We start from the raw sequence: 17,017 nt of genomic DNA on the forward strand, positions 1-17,017 counted from the left end.
CCCTCCCACCCTCCCTTGTTTGCAGCCACCACAAGACAACCTCACCTCTCATATAACTCCCTCACACATTAATCTCTCTTCTCTTCTTCTCTCTCTCTCTCTCTCTGAACCCTCTTACACACACATCACATTACTACTGCTACTGTCACTACCACTGCTACTACTTCTACATGTCATCATCATCCATGGAACAAGAAGATAACACCCCAAAGCACACTATCATACCCACATTCCTCAGAAAACCCTCAGACGACCAGGCCAGCTCCGCCGTCTCCTCTCACAAGTCTTTGCATGTTTTCCGCCACAGCAGGAGGCGGTGTAGGAAGGAACTCACTGCGAAAGAGCCTGCCAAGGAAGGTGATGAAGACGAGGAGAAAGAAAAGGAAGAAGACGAAGATGGTGACGGTGATGACAGAGAAGAGATAGAGAGGAAGATTCATGCATTGCAGAGGATTGTGCCTGGTGGGGAGTCGTTAGGGGTGGACAAACTGTTTGATGAAACCGCTGGCTATATTCTGGCCTTGCAGTACCAAGTGAAAGCCTTGAGGGCTCTCACTGGTTTCTTTGAGAAGTTGGAGAAGGAGAAGACAAAGTTTGGAGGTTGATATATATCATCATCAAAATGAATCAATGAATGAATGAATCAATAATCCATGGTGATGAAGCTGCTGCATGATGGATTATGGAAGCAACAGTACCAGCACCAGCAGCAACCTAGGTTAGGTTCTTTTGGTTTTTCCCACAGACCCATTAGTTAGATATTTTTTCTTTTCTTTTTTTTTACTTTTAATTTTTCTGTTCTTGGCTGTACTTTTGGAGGTTGGGATCAAGGAAAATGTCTCCCATGTTCTTAGATTTTCATTTTTTTATTTTTTTATTTTGAAGTTCTCAGTTTCTCACTGTGTTCTTTTGATGATGACTTTATATTATCTCTCTCTCTCTATATATATATATATATCCTGAAAGTTGATAATGTTACGCCGCAGATTAGTGTTAGAGAATTGATTTTGGGGAAGTGTTGTAGGAATCTTAAGGTGTTGGATGATGATGATGATGATCTGGGGCGAAGGTAGAGTGGGTGGAAGTGTATGACATTATGGTGTGTCTGTGGTGGATGTACGTGGGCTATGTGTGACAGGTTTTTTTTGTTCATCTTGGTCCAGTGGGCCACCCCTATTTGGTCTTAAAATCTGGATGAGATCAGAGGTTTTTAAAGTAACATGGCACATACACATGTTGGCATTGGTCACTTTCTCTTGTGAAAACTTTGGTTTGGGGATTTTGGAATAGGGTTGTTTGACTTTTTTGGCAGTTAGCCATTACTACCACAATAACTTACACTTACAATGCGGTATACACAAAAAAGAGACCACCCCACTTGAATTCAATGCCTTATAAATTTCACATGCCTTCCTTTCTCATCCCATGATTTAAGCTAAAAGCAACCACCCATCATGGATCACTCTTAACTCTCTTAATTCTTTCCTTTCCTTCCATGTTTCAAACCAAGAAACCTTTTTCCGGCAACAGGATTTCAACACAATCATTGTTTCCTTAAATTTAAGAATGTGGTGTCGTATGAAAGAAAAACAAGTTGAAATTGAGGTGCTGATAAGAATGAGATAAAACCAAGGTGTGTTCTGGTCTGAGACTACAGTTACAGGCACTTGCACTGCAATCTGTGTACTGTTTTGGAGATCCAACACAACACTCCTCATCTGCATCCTCCAATTGCCAACTTCCTGGAGCAGTCACAATCACAGTCACAGCCACCACAATTTTTTGGAGAATCATCAAATTCAAAACCCTTATTGGGCATGTGCCATCCTGCACAACTATAATGTGTATCCATCACCACACACAAATCACCTTAATTCAACCTTAACTGATTATCCATGAAGAAGGAACAGAACATGCCAGTTTATCTCATCTATTTCGATAAACTTTTGATGAAGCCACGTGATTTAAGTGATTTTAAAATATTAAAAATATAAAAATATAAAAATAAAAGATTACTTAAAAAATAAAATTAAAATTATAAAAAAAATTATTAAAAATTAGTAGTCAAAAAATTATTTTTTATATATAAATAACAAAAGAACATATTTATATATATATATAAAATGAAGATTGTTTCATGTACGAAATTATAGTATGTCACTTCATCCACCGGAATAAATTTTCATAATTATGGACTGAAAATATATTGATTAAGTATAGTTTTATGACAAATTATTTTATTTGAGTAAGAAATTAAAATTTCATAATTTTGTTATAGTAATTGAATTACTTAGAATTAGGACATTAAATTATGACTCAAAAAATTAAGAATTTAAAATTCTTTATATTATGAAATTTATGTTTTTTTTATTCTTATTTTCTTCTTGGTTCAATTTTGATTTGGGTTTCTTCAACTTAATTAAGATTAAAAGATTTTTCATAATTATTAGTTTTGATTATTCATGTTGATTAGTTTTTTCTTTTAATATTGATAGAAGTTATTTTATAATTTAAATTAGTATTTTGTTTTAAATCTATGTTATTTCTTGTTTCGTATTAGTTAGGGTTTTCTCCATCAATGTTGCGAATTGTGCACATGTGAATTGAATTTTTTTAATTAATGTTTGTTGGTAATTGTCTTATTATCATGTACACATGTGTTACTTTTTTTATCAATAGTTTACTATAATTTCTTTTGTTAATACTAACTAGGAAAACTCACACACGATATGAACTATAATTTTTTTTTCCAAAGTTAATTGGGAAATTTTTTAACCTTTCGAGAAAAAGTTTTACAAATATGAGTCAAAATTTTCTTTGACAAACTTTGACCGAAAATTAACATCATGGCATGATTGACAGAAAAATAAATTAACAATTATTTGATATTTAAATAATATTTTTACATTTGGTAGTAACTAAAACAATTTATACTCAAATTAAAAAAAAATTACATTATTAAAAATATATTTAATTTTTTTAAATAAGATCAATATATATATATATATATATAAAATTGTAAAATTTCCCATCTTAGAATTTGATTTTCATGTCTTCTAAGTATAAACAAAAATATTGTTTCAAAGTAAGTATGACTTTTAATATAATTATAAAAAAAAAAAATCTAACTTATCAACTATATATAATTTGGGATTGAATGGATGTTTAAATGGTACTGAAACTATTATCCCTCATTTCTAATAAAAAATTATATAATTCCACTTATCTTAAAAATGTTTTTCCTTACAGAACTTATCTTTAAAAAAATGATTAACTATCTAACTAAAGCAATTACAACTATAATAGCTTTGCCGAATTAAACAATAACAGCTTTCAAAATTAAAATAAAAAATAGGCATTAGCCTGAACATAGAAAAGGGAAAAAAATAAATAAATTTGTGGACAAGTATTTTCGTGGGATGAACAAGCTTTTGTTGAATTTTACTCATTGAAACTGTTTTTACGTAAAACAAAATCAGCACACTATACGATAAAATTAAGCATTACGTTAGTTACGTTTGTTTCTTAAACGTGAAATTAACAGGTAAGAAAGTAATAATTAAAACAAAAAATGGTGGTATTTAAGAAAAATAATTGACGGCACCGTTTTAACAGAAATGATGGAGATTTAGATTAAAAAGCAAAGCAAATAAATTTAAAAAATACGCAATAGACACGTTGGATAACTTGGGCCTCTTGGGCTGGAATGAAATAGATGAAGAATTAAAGGACTGAGAAGATTACTATTGCCACCCCACAACACTATTTAAATATCCCGTTTTAAAATGATGAATACCATGTTTCTACCATTTATTGAAGACAATGGTGAATACTATGTTTCTACCATTAATAAAATGATTAATATTGACACAAATTTTTTAAAAAAATATTTTGCAATTAATTAAAATGTGTCAAAAAAAATATAGAACAATGTAAATTATATTTTTACATGTGAAAACACAAGTTGTAGGCGCTTGTATGTCTACTTTTTTTTTTTTCAGACAGTAAAAAAATAATTAAAAAACTTGATGTTATAATAATTTAAAAAGAAAATTACTAAAATTTATATTAAAATTTAAAATATATTAATATAGAAAACAAGAATAAAAAATTATTTTTATGAATTTTTACAATTTACAATTGACATATCACAATATTACTAATTTTGGTAATTTTTATATCGATAGTATAAACGATAAAATTAAACGTGTTTATTAGAGCAATTTAAAATGTTGTTGTGGCAATATATTATATTTTTCTTCTTTTTCAACTGACTACAAGTTACGATCATTTGGTTTTCGTGAGTATGTTATTTTTAGTTTTATCTATTGATCGATATATGACATGATATTTCAAACTATATTTAGAATTTATTCAAAATATGAAATTAATTGAAGAAAATAGAGAGTAAGAAAGACATACACATTTTTATGTTTTTTTAATAAATTTTCAATAAATATTTTTTTTTGTAAGAAAAAGTTTATTGTTATATCGATGCAATTTGACATGCTGGCACCCGGAAGAACGGGGAATACAACCTAAAATCTGAACCGTTGGTTGATGATGCTGATCTCTCACTTTCTGTGTTATTCTGCTTTTTCTATCAGAAAAGGTGAAAAGAAAATGGTAAAGTTAAAGATATTTTTCACATACACCATTCAAAACCCTAGTCACATACCCTTCAGTAAACACAAACCTCTTCTTTCCCTTGTCACTTTCCCGGAAACTCATCTCCATTTTTCCTGGAAAATTCATCTTCCGTTCTCGCTGACACCACTGCAGACTCTCCAAACGCCTTCACTCACTCTGTACTGTCCTTAACACACCGCAAACAATATATTTATGTATTTATATATTCTTAATTTTGTTTACTTGCTTGTATAATTCGATGTACGGATCGTTCATCAAGTTACTTCGAGTTTTTCTTTTTACAGTTTATTTTTCATTATTTTTCTAATTATCGGCAACAAACAGCGTGGTTCATTATCGATTTCGATTTCTGGCTTACTTGGTTAATTAACTGACCGCGTGCTATTTTTCTTTGTTTGGCAGAATCAGCCATGGCGGATGACGGTGTTGCCAACGGCGGTGTAGATGATCAGTACGGTGAGGAATCGGCGACGAAGATCGCGGTGTTGCAACGCGAGCGCGATGAATTGGTGAACGAGAACGCCGCGAGGAAGGAGGAGATCAAGAAGCTGACGGCGGAGCTCGACAGTTTGCGAAGAGACGGCGAGGTGAATGTCGAGAAGATCGAGGAGATGCAGCGAGAGGTGGCGCAGACGCGAGACGCGGCGAAGGCGGCCGAGGTTATCGCAGCGAGGGCGGCGGACCTGGAGACGGACGTGGCGAGGCTACAGCACGATATGATATCGGAGATGGCTGGTGCGGAGGAGGCGAGGGCGGATGCTGCCGAATTGAGGAAGGTTTTAGGAGAGAAGGAGTCGAGGGTTGAGTCTCTGGAGAAGGAACTGACAGCTTTGAAGAAGGTGAAGGCAGAGGGTGAGGTTAGGGTTAGGGATTTGGAGAGGAGGATTGGAGTTCTGGAAACCAAGGAAATTGAGGAAAGGAACAAGAGGATAAGGTTCGAGGAGGAGATGAGAGATAAGGTTGATGAAAAGGAGAAGGAGATCAATGGTTTCAAGCAGAAGTTGGTTGAATTGGAGAAGGTTACTGCTGAAAAAAAATCTGAGTTGGAGGAGTCGGTGAAGCAGAAATTGAGGTTGGAGGAGGCACTTAGAGAATCTGAGGAGAAAGTAGCGGCTTTGGAATCAAGTATTCTTCAATTGCGTGAAGAAGCAAAGGAAGCTGAAAGGGTGATTTTATCGCTGAATGAGAAGGCGGTTGAGACTGTTGAGAATATTGATAGAGGTGTAAATGGCATACACGGTGAAGGGAAAGGGTTGAAGTTGCAGTGGCCGGTGGTGGCAGCAGGGTCTACAGGAGCTGTTGTTGCGGCGGCTGCCGTAATCTATGTCTGCTATGGGAAACGGAGGTGATTTCACATGACCAATCATCGATTGGAAGAGGAGGTTGTAGAGGTTAGATTTACCAGCTCTTTAGTCACAGATATGCTGCAATTTTGTTTGTCATAAAATAACGCTTCTTCGCTGGCTTTTATTTTTGAAGCCTGTGAAATTTTCATGTATGTTGAAGTTGGCATACTTGTTTGGTTGTTAGTTTCCTATTACGAGGATCGAACCACTGTGTGTTGCATTTAATAAATAGGTTTCAAAATTGAGATTAGATGTTTCTTTGTGTTTAGTTTCACCTTATTTGTTTGGAGGATAGGCATTCGGCAGTGCTGTCAGTTTAAGGCAGCACTCTGCAGTTTCTGAAGTTGATTTCTCTGCAATTTGTCTTTGAATGTAGAACCCACCTGGTGAATCATATGATCTTTTAGGATTAAATGATAACACTGATCTGATACTGCCGATGCTGAATGGCCTTTTTGTCTTGCTTGGTGTCATTTTGGTTCATTTGTGGTGACTGTCTTCCGAAGCAGACTTTGGATTCAGTTGAAAGTTTTTTTCAGAAGTAGTTGGCTTGTTTGGGGTACGAAAGCGTTGGTTTGCATTGCTCCCTTTTTAATCCACTTAAAATTTTCTGTTAAGTTGAATAGTACCATCAAACATTTTGCTTAAAGTTAAAGAGACACAATAGTCTATTTTGTTAGTTTTAATGTATGTGGGATCTTCGTTAAATAATATGATATTTATATTCTAATTTGAAGTTCTTAGGAGGCCGAATTCTGTGTCTGTAAGTAAACATGTTATCTATCTTTTAATTTGATTCTGATGTGTAAGATTCCATACCCTAGACAACTGCACCATAATCAATAGAATGAATCGCTAGTTTTTAGGACTCTTAAGTGGCACTAAATAGTTATTTTACCAAAAGGAATGAAAACGGTAAAATAGGTTCTGTAAATTGCATGATAAGTAGAATGATGATTTTCCGTTTTGAATTCGTGAGTGTGTGGTAAGCAAAAGCGTTGTAGGTTAGGTAGTATCCGCCTTTAATTTTTGGGCCCAGTACCAGGCTAGGATAAATCTTATCACTAAGACCACCTTTCACACTGCATTGCGTTTAGGTGGCTGAAAATAGATACAGAAAAATAGAGGAACAAACATGAAAATATTCTTTTATACTTCTTTTTATTTGATGGCAAAACTGAAAGGAGAGGGATTTTTTTATCCCTTTCACAGATAATATGTGGGAATTCAATTTTAAACATTTTGTTAGTTTTTTTAAATTTATTATTTTAAATTCTATCATTTACTCAACCTGAGTAGTATAACGTATTTTCTTCACTTTTTAACTGACTTTTATTTATCTGAAAAAGTGTTATCACTAACAAAATACTAGCTATTTTTTATTGGACCATCAATTTTACATGGTCCCACCCAAAGTAAATTATTAACGTAGACATGGAGCTTTTGAACAATATTTGTGTAATTTAGTTTTAAATTACTAAATTAGTGCAATTTGAAAATTTTATTGAGATGGTATAAAACCCCATTATAATTATCAAGCTCTTCTTTTTTACTTTAGAATTAGTTAGTTGACCTATGCACTTGCAATAGTCTTTACACATGTATCCACATGATTTGTACATATTAAAATTGTTAAAAAACAATGCTAGCAGTGCATTTTTCAACACTCATTTTTATTATTGATTAAGCTTTATTAAAAGTTTAAAATTATAAAAATTTATTACCGAAAGTTAAGATGGATTACTTTGATAAATAGTCAATTGAAAAATTACAATTATCCATTAATTATTCGAGTCTAATTTTTAAAATGTTCAACCAAATATGTTTGTGAATCAACTAAAGCTTAAACTTGCGATGGCATGTTAAAATTAATTTGATTAGATTTGCGTTTAGTATTAGTTAATAGGTTATAAATATTTATTTAGTGATTATAAAAACGCAATTACGTAAAATGTTTAATATGTCACTACATGGATGAAAATAATGGTCTCAACAAAAGAAAAAGAGGCGTGAAACTGCATAGTTTAAAACATCACAAAATCAAAGAAAATGTAAAAAATGGAGAGAAAGTAATTTTTAATATAATGTCAGATAATAAATTGTTGTTAATCGAACTCCACAAAATGCCACTACTGAAATGTAGCATTTGTTTGTCGTTTTTGAAATGAAAAGAAGTAACAACTGAGAAACGAAGCAGGAAAGCAGAGTAGAAATAGAAGAGGCCCCTCAAAGAATGTGCAATGCCTCTGACCTTAGCTCAAGCACCAACCTTCTAATATCCTCTGCCTGTAAACAATTCACAATGTCTCAAACTATAATAGTCAAAAACTATTTTACATTATCATTTAATACTATTACATTTCTTCATTTTTTATAACTAAAACTACTTAATAAATAAGTGTATAAATTTTAATTTCAATGTAATAAAAAAATATATCAAAATAAGCCTTTATGTTTGGATCCAATAAAGCACGACAGCTCTAAAGCATTACTATTTCCATAAGCTATCTTTTTTCTCGTTTGAAGCTTAACCAGACAAAAAGCAAGAAAAGATTCTGATGCCAACTAGAGTGTTCTCTTTAGTGGGCAACACAGAGTCTTAAAAAAGGGGAAATGTATAATATAGTGAAATACCTTCATTAGGTCTACAACTTAATTAATTGAATGCTTATATTCAGCAAATTGAAAAGAAAGGCAATAAGTCAGTTTCATGTTTGAATTAAGCTTCATATGAGCCCTTTCAATTATCTGATTGAGGTTTACTCACCTTGAATTATCTGTCACCACCCCTCATAATCTCAATGAGTCCACAGCAACTTTTCCAAGAGGTGATTTCCCTTTGAGCCATAGGTACAGTGGTCTGTCACAGCAAAAATAATATGATCATTACAAACATATGAAATAACAAAGACAACTATATAACTCAGAAATTTAGATTCTCTACTGGTATTTCAATGCTTTCAGCATCAGCATCAGGAACAACACTCGGTGATGGTTGAAAAGACTCCTTGGCACTTTCATAGGATGACTCTTCTACACCACCTGATGATTCCTCTATTTTCTCTTCCAAAGTTTGCTTCAAATCCAATGATTTTTCAATTATGGTTGGAGCAACCTTGTCACTCTCACATGATTTTAGAACACTTGTCTCCGAAGTTTCCCCCAAAGACGAATCACCACAAACATCATTTACTTCCTCACCCTCCCCAGTTAACTTTTTTGATACATCATGAGACACAACATCCTTCTCCTCCTCTGCAACCTTCATGTTTGTCTCAACCACTTCACACTCTCTCAATCCTTCATTCCTTGAAGCTGAAGGATACCAATCTGTTTCCTTAACCCCATCTGGATCAGATTCAAAATCTTCATTAAATTCTAACATAACAGTCTCTGATTCCACTGTGTTCTCCACTCGAGCATCTTTCACAGTATCAGGCTCAAAAGTCTCAGAAACTGATTCAGAAACATCTTCTGGTATCTCTTCAACTTTGCTTGACTGAGTCAGCACCTTATTGTTCTGATTTTGTGGTGCCTCCTCTTCATGAGTGGTGACAATATCACCATCTTGGGAATCATCAACTTCAACAGCCACCTCCTTATCTTCACTCAGAGATCGTGGTTGTACTTTATGGTTGTCTTGTATTGTTCCATTCACAAATCCCTCCATTTTCTTGGTGTTGTTTGCTGAAACAGCTTCCTCTGCAAGCAAAAAGAAGGACCTTTTATAACTATCCTCCTCAAATAGTAGAACAGATATCACAGCTTAGCAAATGGGTGCCATAAAACCTTTATCTTGCATAAGTAGGCTAAACCAGTATTGTGTTAATTGTTATTGAATGAAAAAACAAAAGGGAAAGTAAGTAGAAAAAACAACATAGGATACCCAACAAGAATGTAGAGAGAAGTAGGTGGGGATGGTGGAGAGTGAAGAGTGAAGAGTGAGTGCCTTGGATTTGATGAGAAGGAGAAGAATGGTGGTTGAGAATGGTCCAAGTTTTGTGTTTCTTTGCTTGTTTTGCCTTTCTTCTTGAAAATGAAGGCATAGATGCTGACTGGTTGTTCCAGAGAATGGTGGATGAAGATTGGTGATGCTGTCAATGCCAATGAAAATGGTGTGTCATTCCCCTTTCTCTGCTTCTTCTTCTGTTTACTCATTATACATCTAATGAAGAAAAAAAGTGCTTTTAAATTGAATTGAAACGCTCATGGAGGGAACTGAAGTGATGACGAGGGTTACCACTACAATCACCACTGTTCAATAAAGGTAGTAAATACTTCAACAGTTGCCAAAACATCAAAATGATGCAACTGTTTTTTTTTTTTTTTTCAGAATTACTCAAATGTAATAAGTTAACAAAAAAGTTTTTGCTTCCTTGATCTTGAGTGCAAATTAAAATTAGTCATTTTTTTATAATTTTGGTCCAATTTAGTTCATCAATTTTAGAATTATTTGAATTTAGTTATTTTAATCAAATTTTGTTAAATTTATTTAACGTTTCAAACACGTTTCTATGTTAACATTGAGCCAAAAATGTATTAAATATGATAAACAACTCAAATGCTATCATGAAAAGTTGTTGAAAAATCAAATAAACTTAAAAGAAACTTGTAAAAATAATCAAATTCACACAATTTTAAAGTTGAGATACTAAATTTTGCCAAAATTTCGTAAAAAGACTAATTCCAACTTTCAAAAAAATTAAAAGATTAAAAATATATTTAACCTTTAAAAATATTATAAAAATAGACAAATTATATTGTTTGGTATAACTTTTTTATGTAAATAAATCGTGTTACCGTTTTGAGTTATTAAAATGAAGTTGTGTGATTTAAGTGTATTATAATTTTTCTTTTAATTGTAATTTTAATTAAAATTGTGTTAATTTGATTCGATGTGGGTGTATCACGTGACGTTAGTTTGCTATGATTTTAGTATCGTGTCACTTATGAATTTTTAAAAATTTTAATTGAAATCATGTTAAAACTTTATGGAAATATTACGCCATTTTAGCGTTTTTATCCACAGCTTTCAATTTTCATGGACAAGAAGGAAGGTTATTTACCAGTAACATTAAATAGATATAGTTATTTGTATTTGAATATCTAGAGAAAAAACTAAGTTATTAGTTTATAGAAGTATTAATTTTTGAAACTTATACTTTTGAAGTGTAAATTATTTATATTTTCTTTTGAAAGGTCAAATTTATATATACTAATATTTTATCATGTACTTTTATTTAAATTATATTTTAAAAATATTTTTTTGTCCGAGTTTATATCTTAAATAATTTCCTTTAAAATTAAAAATGAAAAAAATAATCTGAAAGAAGAGGCATTAATAGAAAAATACGAGAGAGCACCTTTGGTCTGTCTATATGTCAATCATAATTAATTTTTGTAACTTGTAAGTATTAAATTTTTTGCTAATAAATGGTTATAATTAGTTTTCAGCACATTAACTTAAATGTTCACCAGTTACAAATTAATGGGAAAAAACAAACTAAAGATTTTAACAAATAGTCTATATTTACAAACTATATAAATATAAAATAGAATAAAAAGTAATTTCAAAATTAATATATATTACACATATCATACAGATTTAATATGTTTTAGTTTTACACGTATAAAACAAGTAACAAATAGTTTATATTTAGAGAAGATCATATACAAAATAAACCAGTTTATATTTACACAATACATATAATATAAAACAAAATAAAAACTAAATTTATTTCCCTCCAACAATCTGCATGTGTCAATATCGATTTTTCTATTAAACTTAGAGTTGATTTTTATTTGTTTCTTATAGAGAATAGTTTGTATAATATATTAATATAATATTTAATTTTGTCTCCAGTTATATAGAGTATTATTGATACACAATTTTATTTATACTGCTGTATACGTGAGTACAACAATTACTGTATAGAGAAATAAATATTAAAGAAAATGATTGTTTGATAGCTTTTCTTTTTTACAATCTTAAGTGTTATGTTTTAAGTGATTTTTTATTTTTTTATTTTTTTATTCTTGATGTTTTAAAATCATTTAAAAGATGATATCTCATATTATAAAAAAAAATTATTAAAATTTAATAATCAAAATATCATTATCCTAATATTAAATAAAGAAATTTAAAGAATAACACAAGAAAGAATAAAATGAGAGTATAGGAAGAAAATATGGAGATGCAAAAAGTAGCAGCCATCTTCACAAACTTGAAAATTCTAAACAATTTAAAACCCAAGTTGAAGCTAAAAAGAAATATCTTCTTCCTACAATTTCATACATTTGTCTTTCACCACCGAGTCCAAAATTTTTATTAATTTTTTTTGTTGTTCTATGTTAAGTATCAAAGATACATTATATTGATATTTTAAATATTTTTTTAATATATTTTAAAATGTTAGATAATCGGTGTATTATAAAAACATAATAAAAAAACAACACAGAAAAATTCAGCAAAAAATTTAAATTCTCCTTCACTTCCATTGTCTTTGTTAAAAGACATTTTTGCGTGTCTTTCTCTTCTTTTTTCCATCTTCTTCCTCCTTCAGCGTGGTGCACCCTTCTCCCTCTTCTTCTTCCTTGTCCCATCTTAGTTCATGTAACTTAGTTTATTTAATGAAAAAATGACAATCACAAATTGGTATATGGAAAAATTTACACATAATTTAAAGATAATTATTAAAATAAAATAAATTCTTAAAATGAACTTATTTAGTATAGGTTTTAATATTATAAAATAATCACTAATTTTATACTTTTAATTCATTTTGATTAGCATTTTCTTTTCTTGTGTCCCCATTTGAAATTAATGCAGCATGATGGGGACAGTGAGTGAGCAGAGGGAATTTGACGGTGGATGGATGGAAGGAGAAAAGAGAGTGAAGTAAGTAGTTATTGTGCAGACAATGTTATCAGAGAAAACTGACAAGTCTGCAATATATGAAAGCATGCAGTACACTGCATTTAGTCAAAACTCTATCACTGCAAACTAACTACTAATATCGCTTGCTTTCTACACTTCCAATTTACATCAGATCTACCAAACTCAAACTATTTACTTTTTATTTTTAGGGTTTCAAAAAAGTTGGACTATTTTACCTACAAATATAATATGACATTTTTATAAGTGAAGATATATATATATATATATATGTTCATCATACTTTACCTTCAATACAAATTTCTCTTCTCATTATGTTTTGATATTTAATACTTGATGGTGATGATAGGTGAGGATCTTCATCTATCTAGAAGCTACATTCATTCTTAAACTATATAACATCAATGCATTATCTTTTGAAATGCAAATCCATTTTAGTTGTCTAAATTGGTTGCTTTTTCAAGCCAATTACGTATTCCTATATAGTATATATGAAAGACCATGTGAGTTTGTCTCTTATAAATACCGTTCTTGTAACACTCTACAACCTATATCTTATACTAATAATCAATGATCGTGCGCACTTAGTTTTAGTTTCAGTTTCAACTTGTAACTTCTTTAATCAAACATTAATTCGAAGGTTCTAAGAGATTCAGAATTTGATTATTTAAACGAAGCATAACATAACAAATTATGTGTTTTACCACTTGCAGCAATGGTAACACCAATATCTTTTCACGATTTGTGATCTTCAATATCATTATGTATTTGCGTTTATCTGGTAATGTGCATAGTTTATGCTGAGCTCAATATTCTTCTAAATCGGATCGAGAACTTGATCCATATCCAAGTAAGTAACATGTGCAAACACCTCAGTTCAAGGACAACATTGGACGAGAAACAAACAAAGTAACATTAACTATATTATTGCCTTATTAATGTGTTGAACAGTATTTTTGTATGGCAAAAGGAATTCATTTTGAGGTTCCTTTTATGCATGTTTTGGAGAAATTTTGATGGGCATTCCGAGGGAAGGGAAAGGTAAAGGATCCATTGTCACAGGTTCATCTGGGTGGAGTAAGAACCACTCATATTGGGTCACAACATAGTGCACAAATATGAGGATGTTTAACTTGGCTAATTGGTACCCTGCACAAACTCTTGGTCCTCCCCCAAAGGGAACATATGCATATTGGGGCACTCCCTCCTCAAACCTACTTGGGTTGAAACTCATTGGATCCTTAAAATACTCTTCATTGTAATGTGTTCCGTATGTTGTCCACAGCACCTGAGAAGAACCAAGAAAAAAACCAATTATACCAGATACTATGGTCTAAAACTGACATAAAAAATCTTTTTAAACCTATGTATATGGATTCAAACTGTATAAGAATGTAACAAGAAAGTAGTATTCACCTTCCACCCTCTAGGAATCACGAATCCTTCATATTCGATATCAGTGATAGCCTTTCTGAAAGAACCAAAGATGGGAGGGAACAATCTCATGCTTTCTCTGGCAACTTGCCATGTATACTTCATCTTCTTTATATCCTCCATTGTCAGATTCTCACCCTGGTTTTTGTTGCTCATTATGCCAACATGTTCTGCATGAAATTAAGTGTACTTTTTCAGTAATCAACTTTAGATACTTTTTTTTTTGCATTATTTAGAAGGCACAGGCATAAATGCTTTACCTTCAAGAATTTTTCCGTAGCAATCAGGATGCTGAGACAGCATCTTGAATGTCATAGCAACAGCAAAAGAAGTGGTATCATGAGCTGCAAAAACTAGTAACACCACATTGTCTATGACCTCTTTTTCACTTATCTCTCCTTGGATCATACCTGATACCAATTTCGACAGCAGCATTCCATCTTGTTCTCTTTCTGAGCTTCCTTCCATTTCCCTTCTCTTCTCTCTCACCACTTTCACCAACATCTTTTCTATCTCCACCCTGGCCTTCTTTGCCCTCCAGAATCTAGAACCTGGAAACATAACTGCTGGGGAAAACACTCCTTCCAACACTCTTTCAAAGGTATCTAACATACCTGGTTCCACTCTGATTCCCAACAGACACTCAAACACTATGCTAAAAGTGAGGACTTTTGTTGAACGGTGAATGCTGATATTCTCTTGGCCCTTCCACTTTGTAGCCAAATGAAACTGCACAGAGTTGCATAATCTTGGAACCAGCACCTCAAGTCCAGCATAACCAAGCGTTGTGGCAATGACACCGCGGAGGAACCTGTGCCTTTCACCATCTTTCTCCATGATGGAGTCCCTTCCCATGAGCTCAACTGATGAAGAAGGCCAAGAGCTTTTCACCAACTTGAACTCGTTGGAGAGTAAGAATTTATTGGCCTCAGCTCCATTCACAACCACAGTTGGAGACCCCATGATCCTTGTTCTGAAGATCTTCCCGTGTTTCACAACACGAGGATGAACAAACTCTTCAAATAACTTGTTTCTCCTCTGAGCATTGAAGAATTCCATGGTCTCCCCAATCAGTGGAAACCCCATTTCCCCTGGGGGCAGCTTCCTTTTGTCTTTGCAGCATTGCTTGTGCCTCAAGAAAATGAGAGAAACTAGAAGGGGGAACAAACCCCACAAAATAAAATAGATAATGTCCCCGAACATTGTAAGGATTTGATAATTCTGAACTCGTATCTATGTATTTTTTTGAAACTCAAATACTGATTGTTTAGTTCACCACATCTTTGTATATATAGGAATCTGTAGTTCGTGGAATAAGTCAAACCCAAATGAAATTTATGATAATTATAATGTTGATCATCCTCAAAGTCAATCCCTTCCACATAAAATTTTCATTTGCAAGCCTGTGATCCTGGTCAAATTGACAGAAAAGAAAAGAAAAATCGAAAAGCAATACTACAGCACCAGAGCTGTTGCGAAAAGAAGCACAAAGTAGATTCCTTGAACTAGTGATAGATTCATTAAGTGTTCCAAAAGAATGACACGTAATCATCATTACGTACCTGAGAAACTCATGATGGAAGAAAATAAGAGTAGTTTTGTTTTCTCTTTCTGGTCAACGCTAGAAGCTTTGTAGTTAACCAAGAATCCCTAAAAATCTGGTGAAGTCTCGTTATTTTAAGTGACTTTGCATCGTGTTTTGGTCATGATGATTGCTGATCATTGCAGCAATGTAAATACTGATTGATGTCTGATGGTGCAGAATCACCGTCTTTGAATCTCCCCTTTACAATATCTGTTTAAAGTAATTAGAAAGGTAGGCTTATCATGTTGGAGATAATGTTATTTGGAACCGCCTAAGCCATGAATTATCTTAAACAAAGTTTTTGGAGGTGGTTTAAACTAAATCAGCATCATTTTCTCACGTTAGAAAGCTGGACTTTGTGAATTTAATTGCTTGTTGGGGAATGTTTAGCAGAGAAGGTTCATCATTGCATGTGTAAAAGGAACTAAACACAAGCTGTGAATGAATTGTACAAACTGTTGTTCTCTTACAAGAAATATTGCGTTTACATTCATAGCAAGATCTGCATCTGCTTAATGACACAACATTTTGACTCAATATTGCTTACACCCTTTTGATTTGATGTTTAAGAGATAATTATTGTTTGACATAAACCGACTATTGTTTTTTATGTTCAGTGTCTGAGGAAGTTTGTTTAAGATTATTAAGATTCGGTTTTTGAGAAATTGTTTAACATTTTGGGTATGGATAATCATGGATCTATGTGATTTCACTGAAGAATTGTTAAGATAGAAGAAAAGAAAAATTGGGTTTACAAGTGACATCAATTATTTTGTAACAAAGATTAAATAGATCTGATCACAGTTGAATAAATTGTGGTATTTAAACTTGTATTACATTTTTAAATAAAAAGTTATATTCTAACTAAAAGTTATAATTTTTGATCGAGTGATTGATATTATCAAAAACATTGTTGTGTTGGCTTCCATTGAAAGTTATGGATTCTATGTCAACATCTAAGTATGTAACCACCGAAAATGTTGCCAATGGATTGAGACTGTGGACTTCGAAGAAAGCAACAGCGTTTATGTGAAGGACATTGTTTGCATGTGATGCACTGAGACACCTTAAACTGTTGCATTCAATGCCCCCTAAGACTTTCTTTAT

At 32.5% G+C, this 17,017-nt stretch overlaps 4 protein-coding genes across 7 annotated transcripts; 2 read left to right on the forward strand and 2 right to left on the reverse strand.

Annotated features, from left to right (window-relative positions):
* The first annotated feature begins 3 nt into the window (after positions 1 to 3).
* LOC114193731 (uncharacterized) lies at positions 4 to 911 on the forward strand. Its single transcript, XM_028083644.2, has one exon. It carries the CDS (start codon positions 171 to 173, stop codon positions 603 to 605), a length of 435 nt encoding a protein of 144 aa, XP_027939445.1. The 5' UTR covers positions 4 to 170; the 3' UTR covers positions 606 to 911.
* A 3,710-nt stretch (positions 912 to 4,621) lies between these two features.
* Positions 4,622 to 6,726, forward strand: LOC114194194 (uncharacterized). 2 transcript variants are annotated; one of them, XM_028084296.1, is made up of 3 exons: positions 4,622 to 4,808; positions 5,053 to 6,041; positions 6,373 to 6,726. In XM_028084296.1, exon 2 carries the CDS (start codon positions 5,061 to 5,063, stop codon positions 5,997 to 5,999), a length of 939 nt encoding a protein of 312 aa, XP_027940097.1. In that variant the 5' UTR covers positions 4,622 to 4,808; positions 5,053 to 5,060; the 3' UTR covers positions 6,000 to 6,041; positions 6,373 to 6,726. The 2 variants fall into 2 exon arrangements, with proteins under 2 accessions (XP_027940097.1, XP_027940095.1); XM_028084294.2 differs by lacking the exon at positions 6,373 to 6,726 and having other exon boundaries at positions 5,053 to 6,246.
* A 1,322-nt stretch (positions 6,727 to 8,048) lies between these two features.
* On the reverse strand, positions 8,049 to 10,323 carry LOC114194193 (uncharacterized). 3 transcript variants are annotated; one of them, XM_028084291.2, is made up of 4 exons: positions 9,883 to 10,323; positions 8,941 to 9,698; positions 8,764 to 8,856; positions 8,049 to 8,282 (listed from the first exon to the last, which is right to left on the reverse strand). In XM_028084291.2, the coding sequence occupies exons 1-3, from the start codon at positions 10,040 to 10,042 to the stop codon at positions 8,770 to 8,772; spliced, it is 1,005 nt and encodes a 334-aa protein (XP_027940092.1). In that variant the 5' UTR covers positions 10,043 to 10,323; the 3' UTR covers positions 8,049 to 8,282; positions 8,764 to 8,769. The 3 variants fall into 3 exon arrangements, with proteins under 3 accessions (XP_027940092.1, XP_027940093.1, XP_027940094.1); XM_028084292.2 differs by having other exon boundaries at positions 9,946 to 10,311; XM_028084293.2 differs by having other exon boundaries at positions 9,786 to 10,013.
* Positions 10,324 to 13,592: 3,269 nt separating this feature from the next.
* Positions 13,593 to 16,552, reverse strand: CYP718 (cytochrome P450, family 718). Its single transcript, XM_028085733.2, has 3 exons — positions 14,586 to 16,552; positions 14,308 to 14,495; positions 13,593 to 14,179 (listed from the first exon to the last, which is right to left on the reverse strand). Exons 1-3 carry the CDS (start codon positions 15,526 to 15,528, stop codon positions 13,883 to 13,885), a joined length of 1,428 nt encoding a protein of 475 aa, XP_027941534.1. The 5' UTR covers positions 15,529 to 16,552; the 3' UTR covers positions 13,593 to 13,882.
* Positions 16,553 to 17,017: the final 465 nt, after the last annotated feature.

Source organism: Vigna unguiculata, chromosome 8 (assembly GCF_037176805.1).
Source record: "Vigna unguiculata cultivar grain cowpea cultivar isolate G323 ecotype 2 chromosome 8, ASM3717680v1, whole genome shotgun sequence".
Classification (NCBI taxonomy): Eukaryota; Viridiplantae; Streptophyta; class Magnoliopsida; order Fabales; family Fabaceae; genus Vigna; species Vigna unguiculata.

Bases quoted from the DNA above. Each gene is read 5' to 3' on its own strand.
- LOC114193731 (XM_028083644.2), top strand. From the start codon at position 171: ATGTCATCATCATCCATGGAACAAGAAGATAACACCCCAAAGCACACT.
- LOC114194194 (XM_028084296.1), top strand. From the start codon at position 5,061: ATGGCGGATGACGGTGTTGCCAACGGCGGTGTAGATGATCAGTACGGT.
- LOC114194193 (XM_028084291.2), bottom strand. From the start codon at position 10,042: ATGCCTTCATTTTCAAGAAGAAAGGCAAAACAAGCAAAGAAACACAAA. The intron at 9,699-9,882 runs GTATCCTATGTT...TTTTGCTTGCAG, and splicing joins TCTCTCTACATTCTTGTTGG to AGGAAGCTGTTTCAGCAAAC. The intron at 8,857-8,940 runs GTAGAGAATCTA...TTGCTGTGACAG, and splicing joins CTGAAAGCATTGAAATACCA to ACCACTGTACCTATGGCTCA.
- CYP718 (XM_028085733.2), bottom strand. From the start codon at position 15,528: ATGTTCGGGGACATTATCTATTTTATTTTGTGGGGTTTGTTCCCCCTT. The intron at 14,496-14,585 runs GTAAAGCATTTA...AATTTCATGCAG, and splicing joins CTACGGAAAAATTCTTGAAG to AACATGTTGGCATAATGAGC. The intron at 14,180-14,307 runs GTGAATACTACT...GGTTCTTCTCAG, and splicing joins TGATTCCTAGAGGGTGGAAG to GTGCTGTGGACAACATACGG.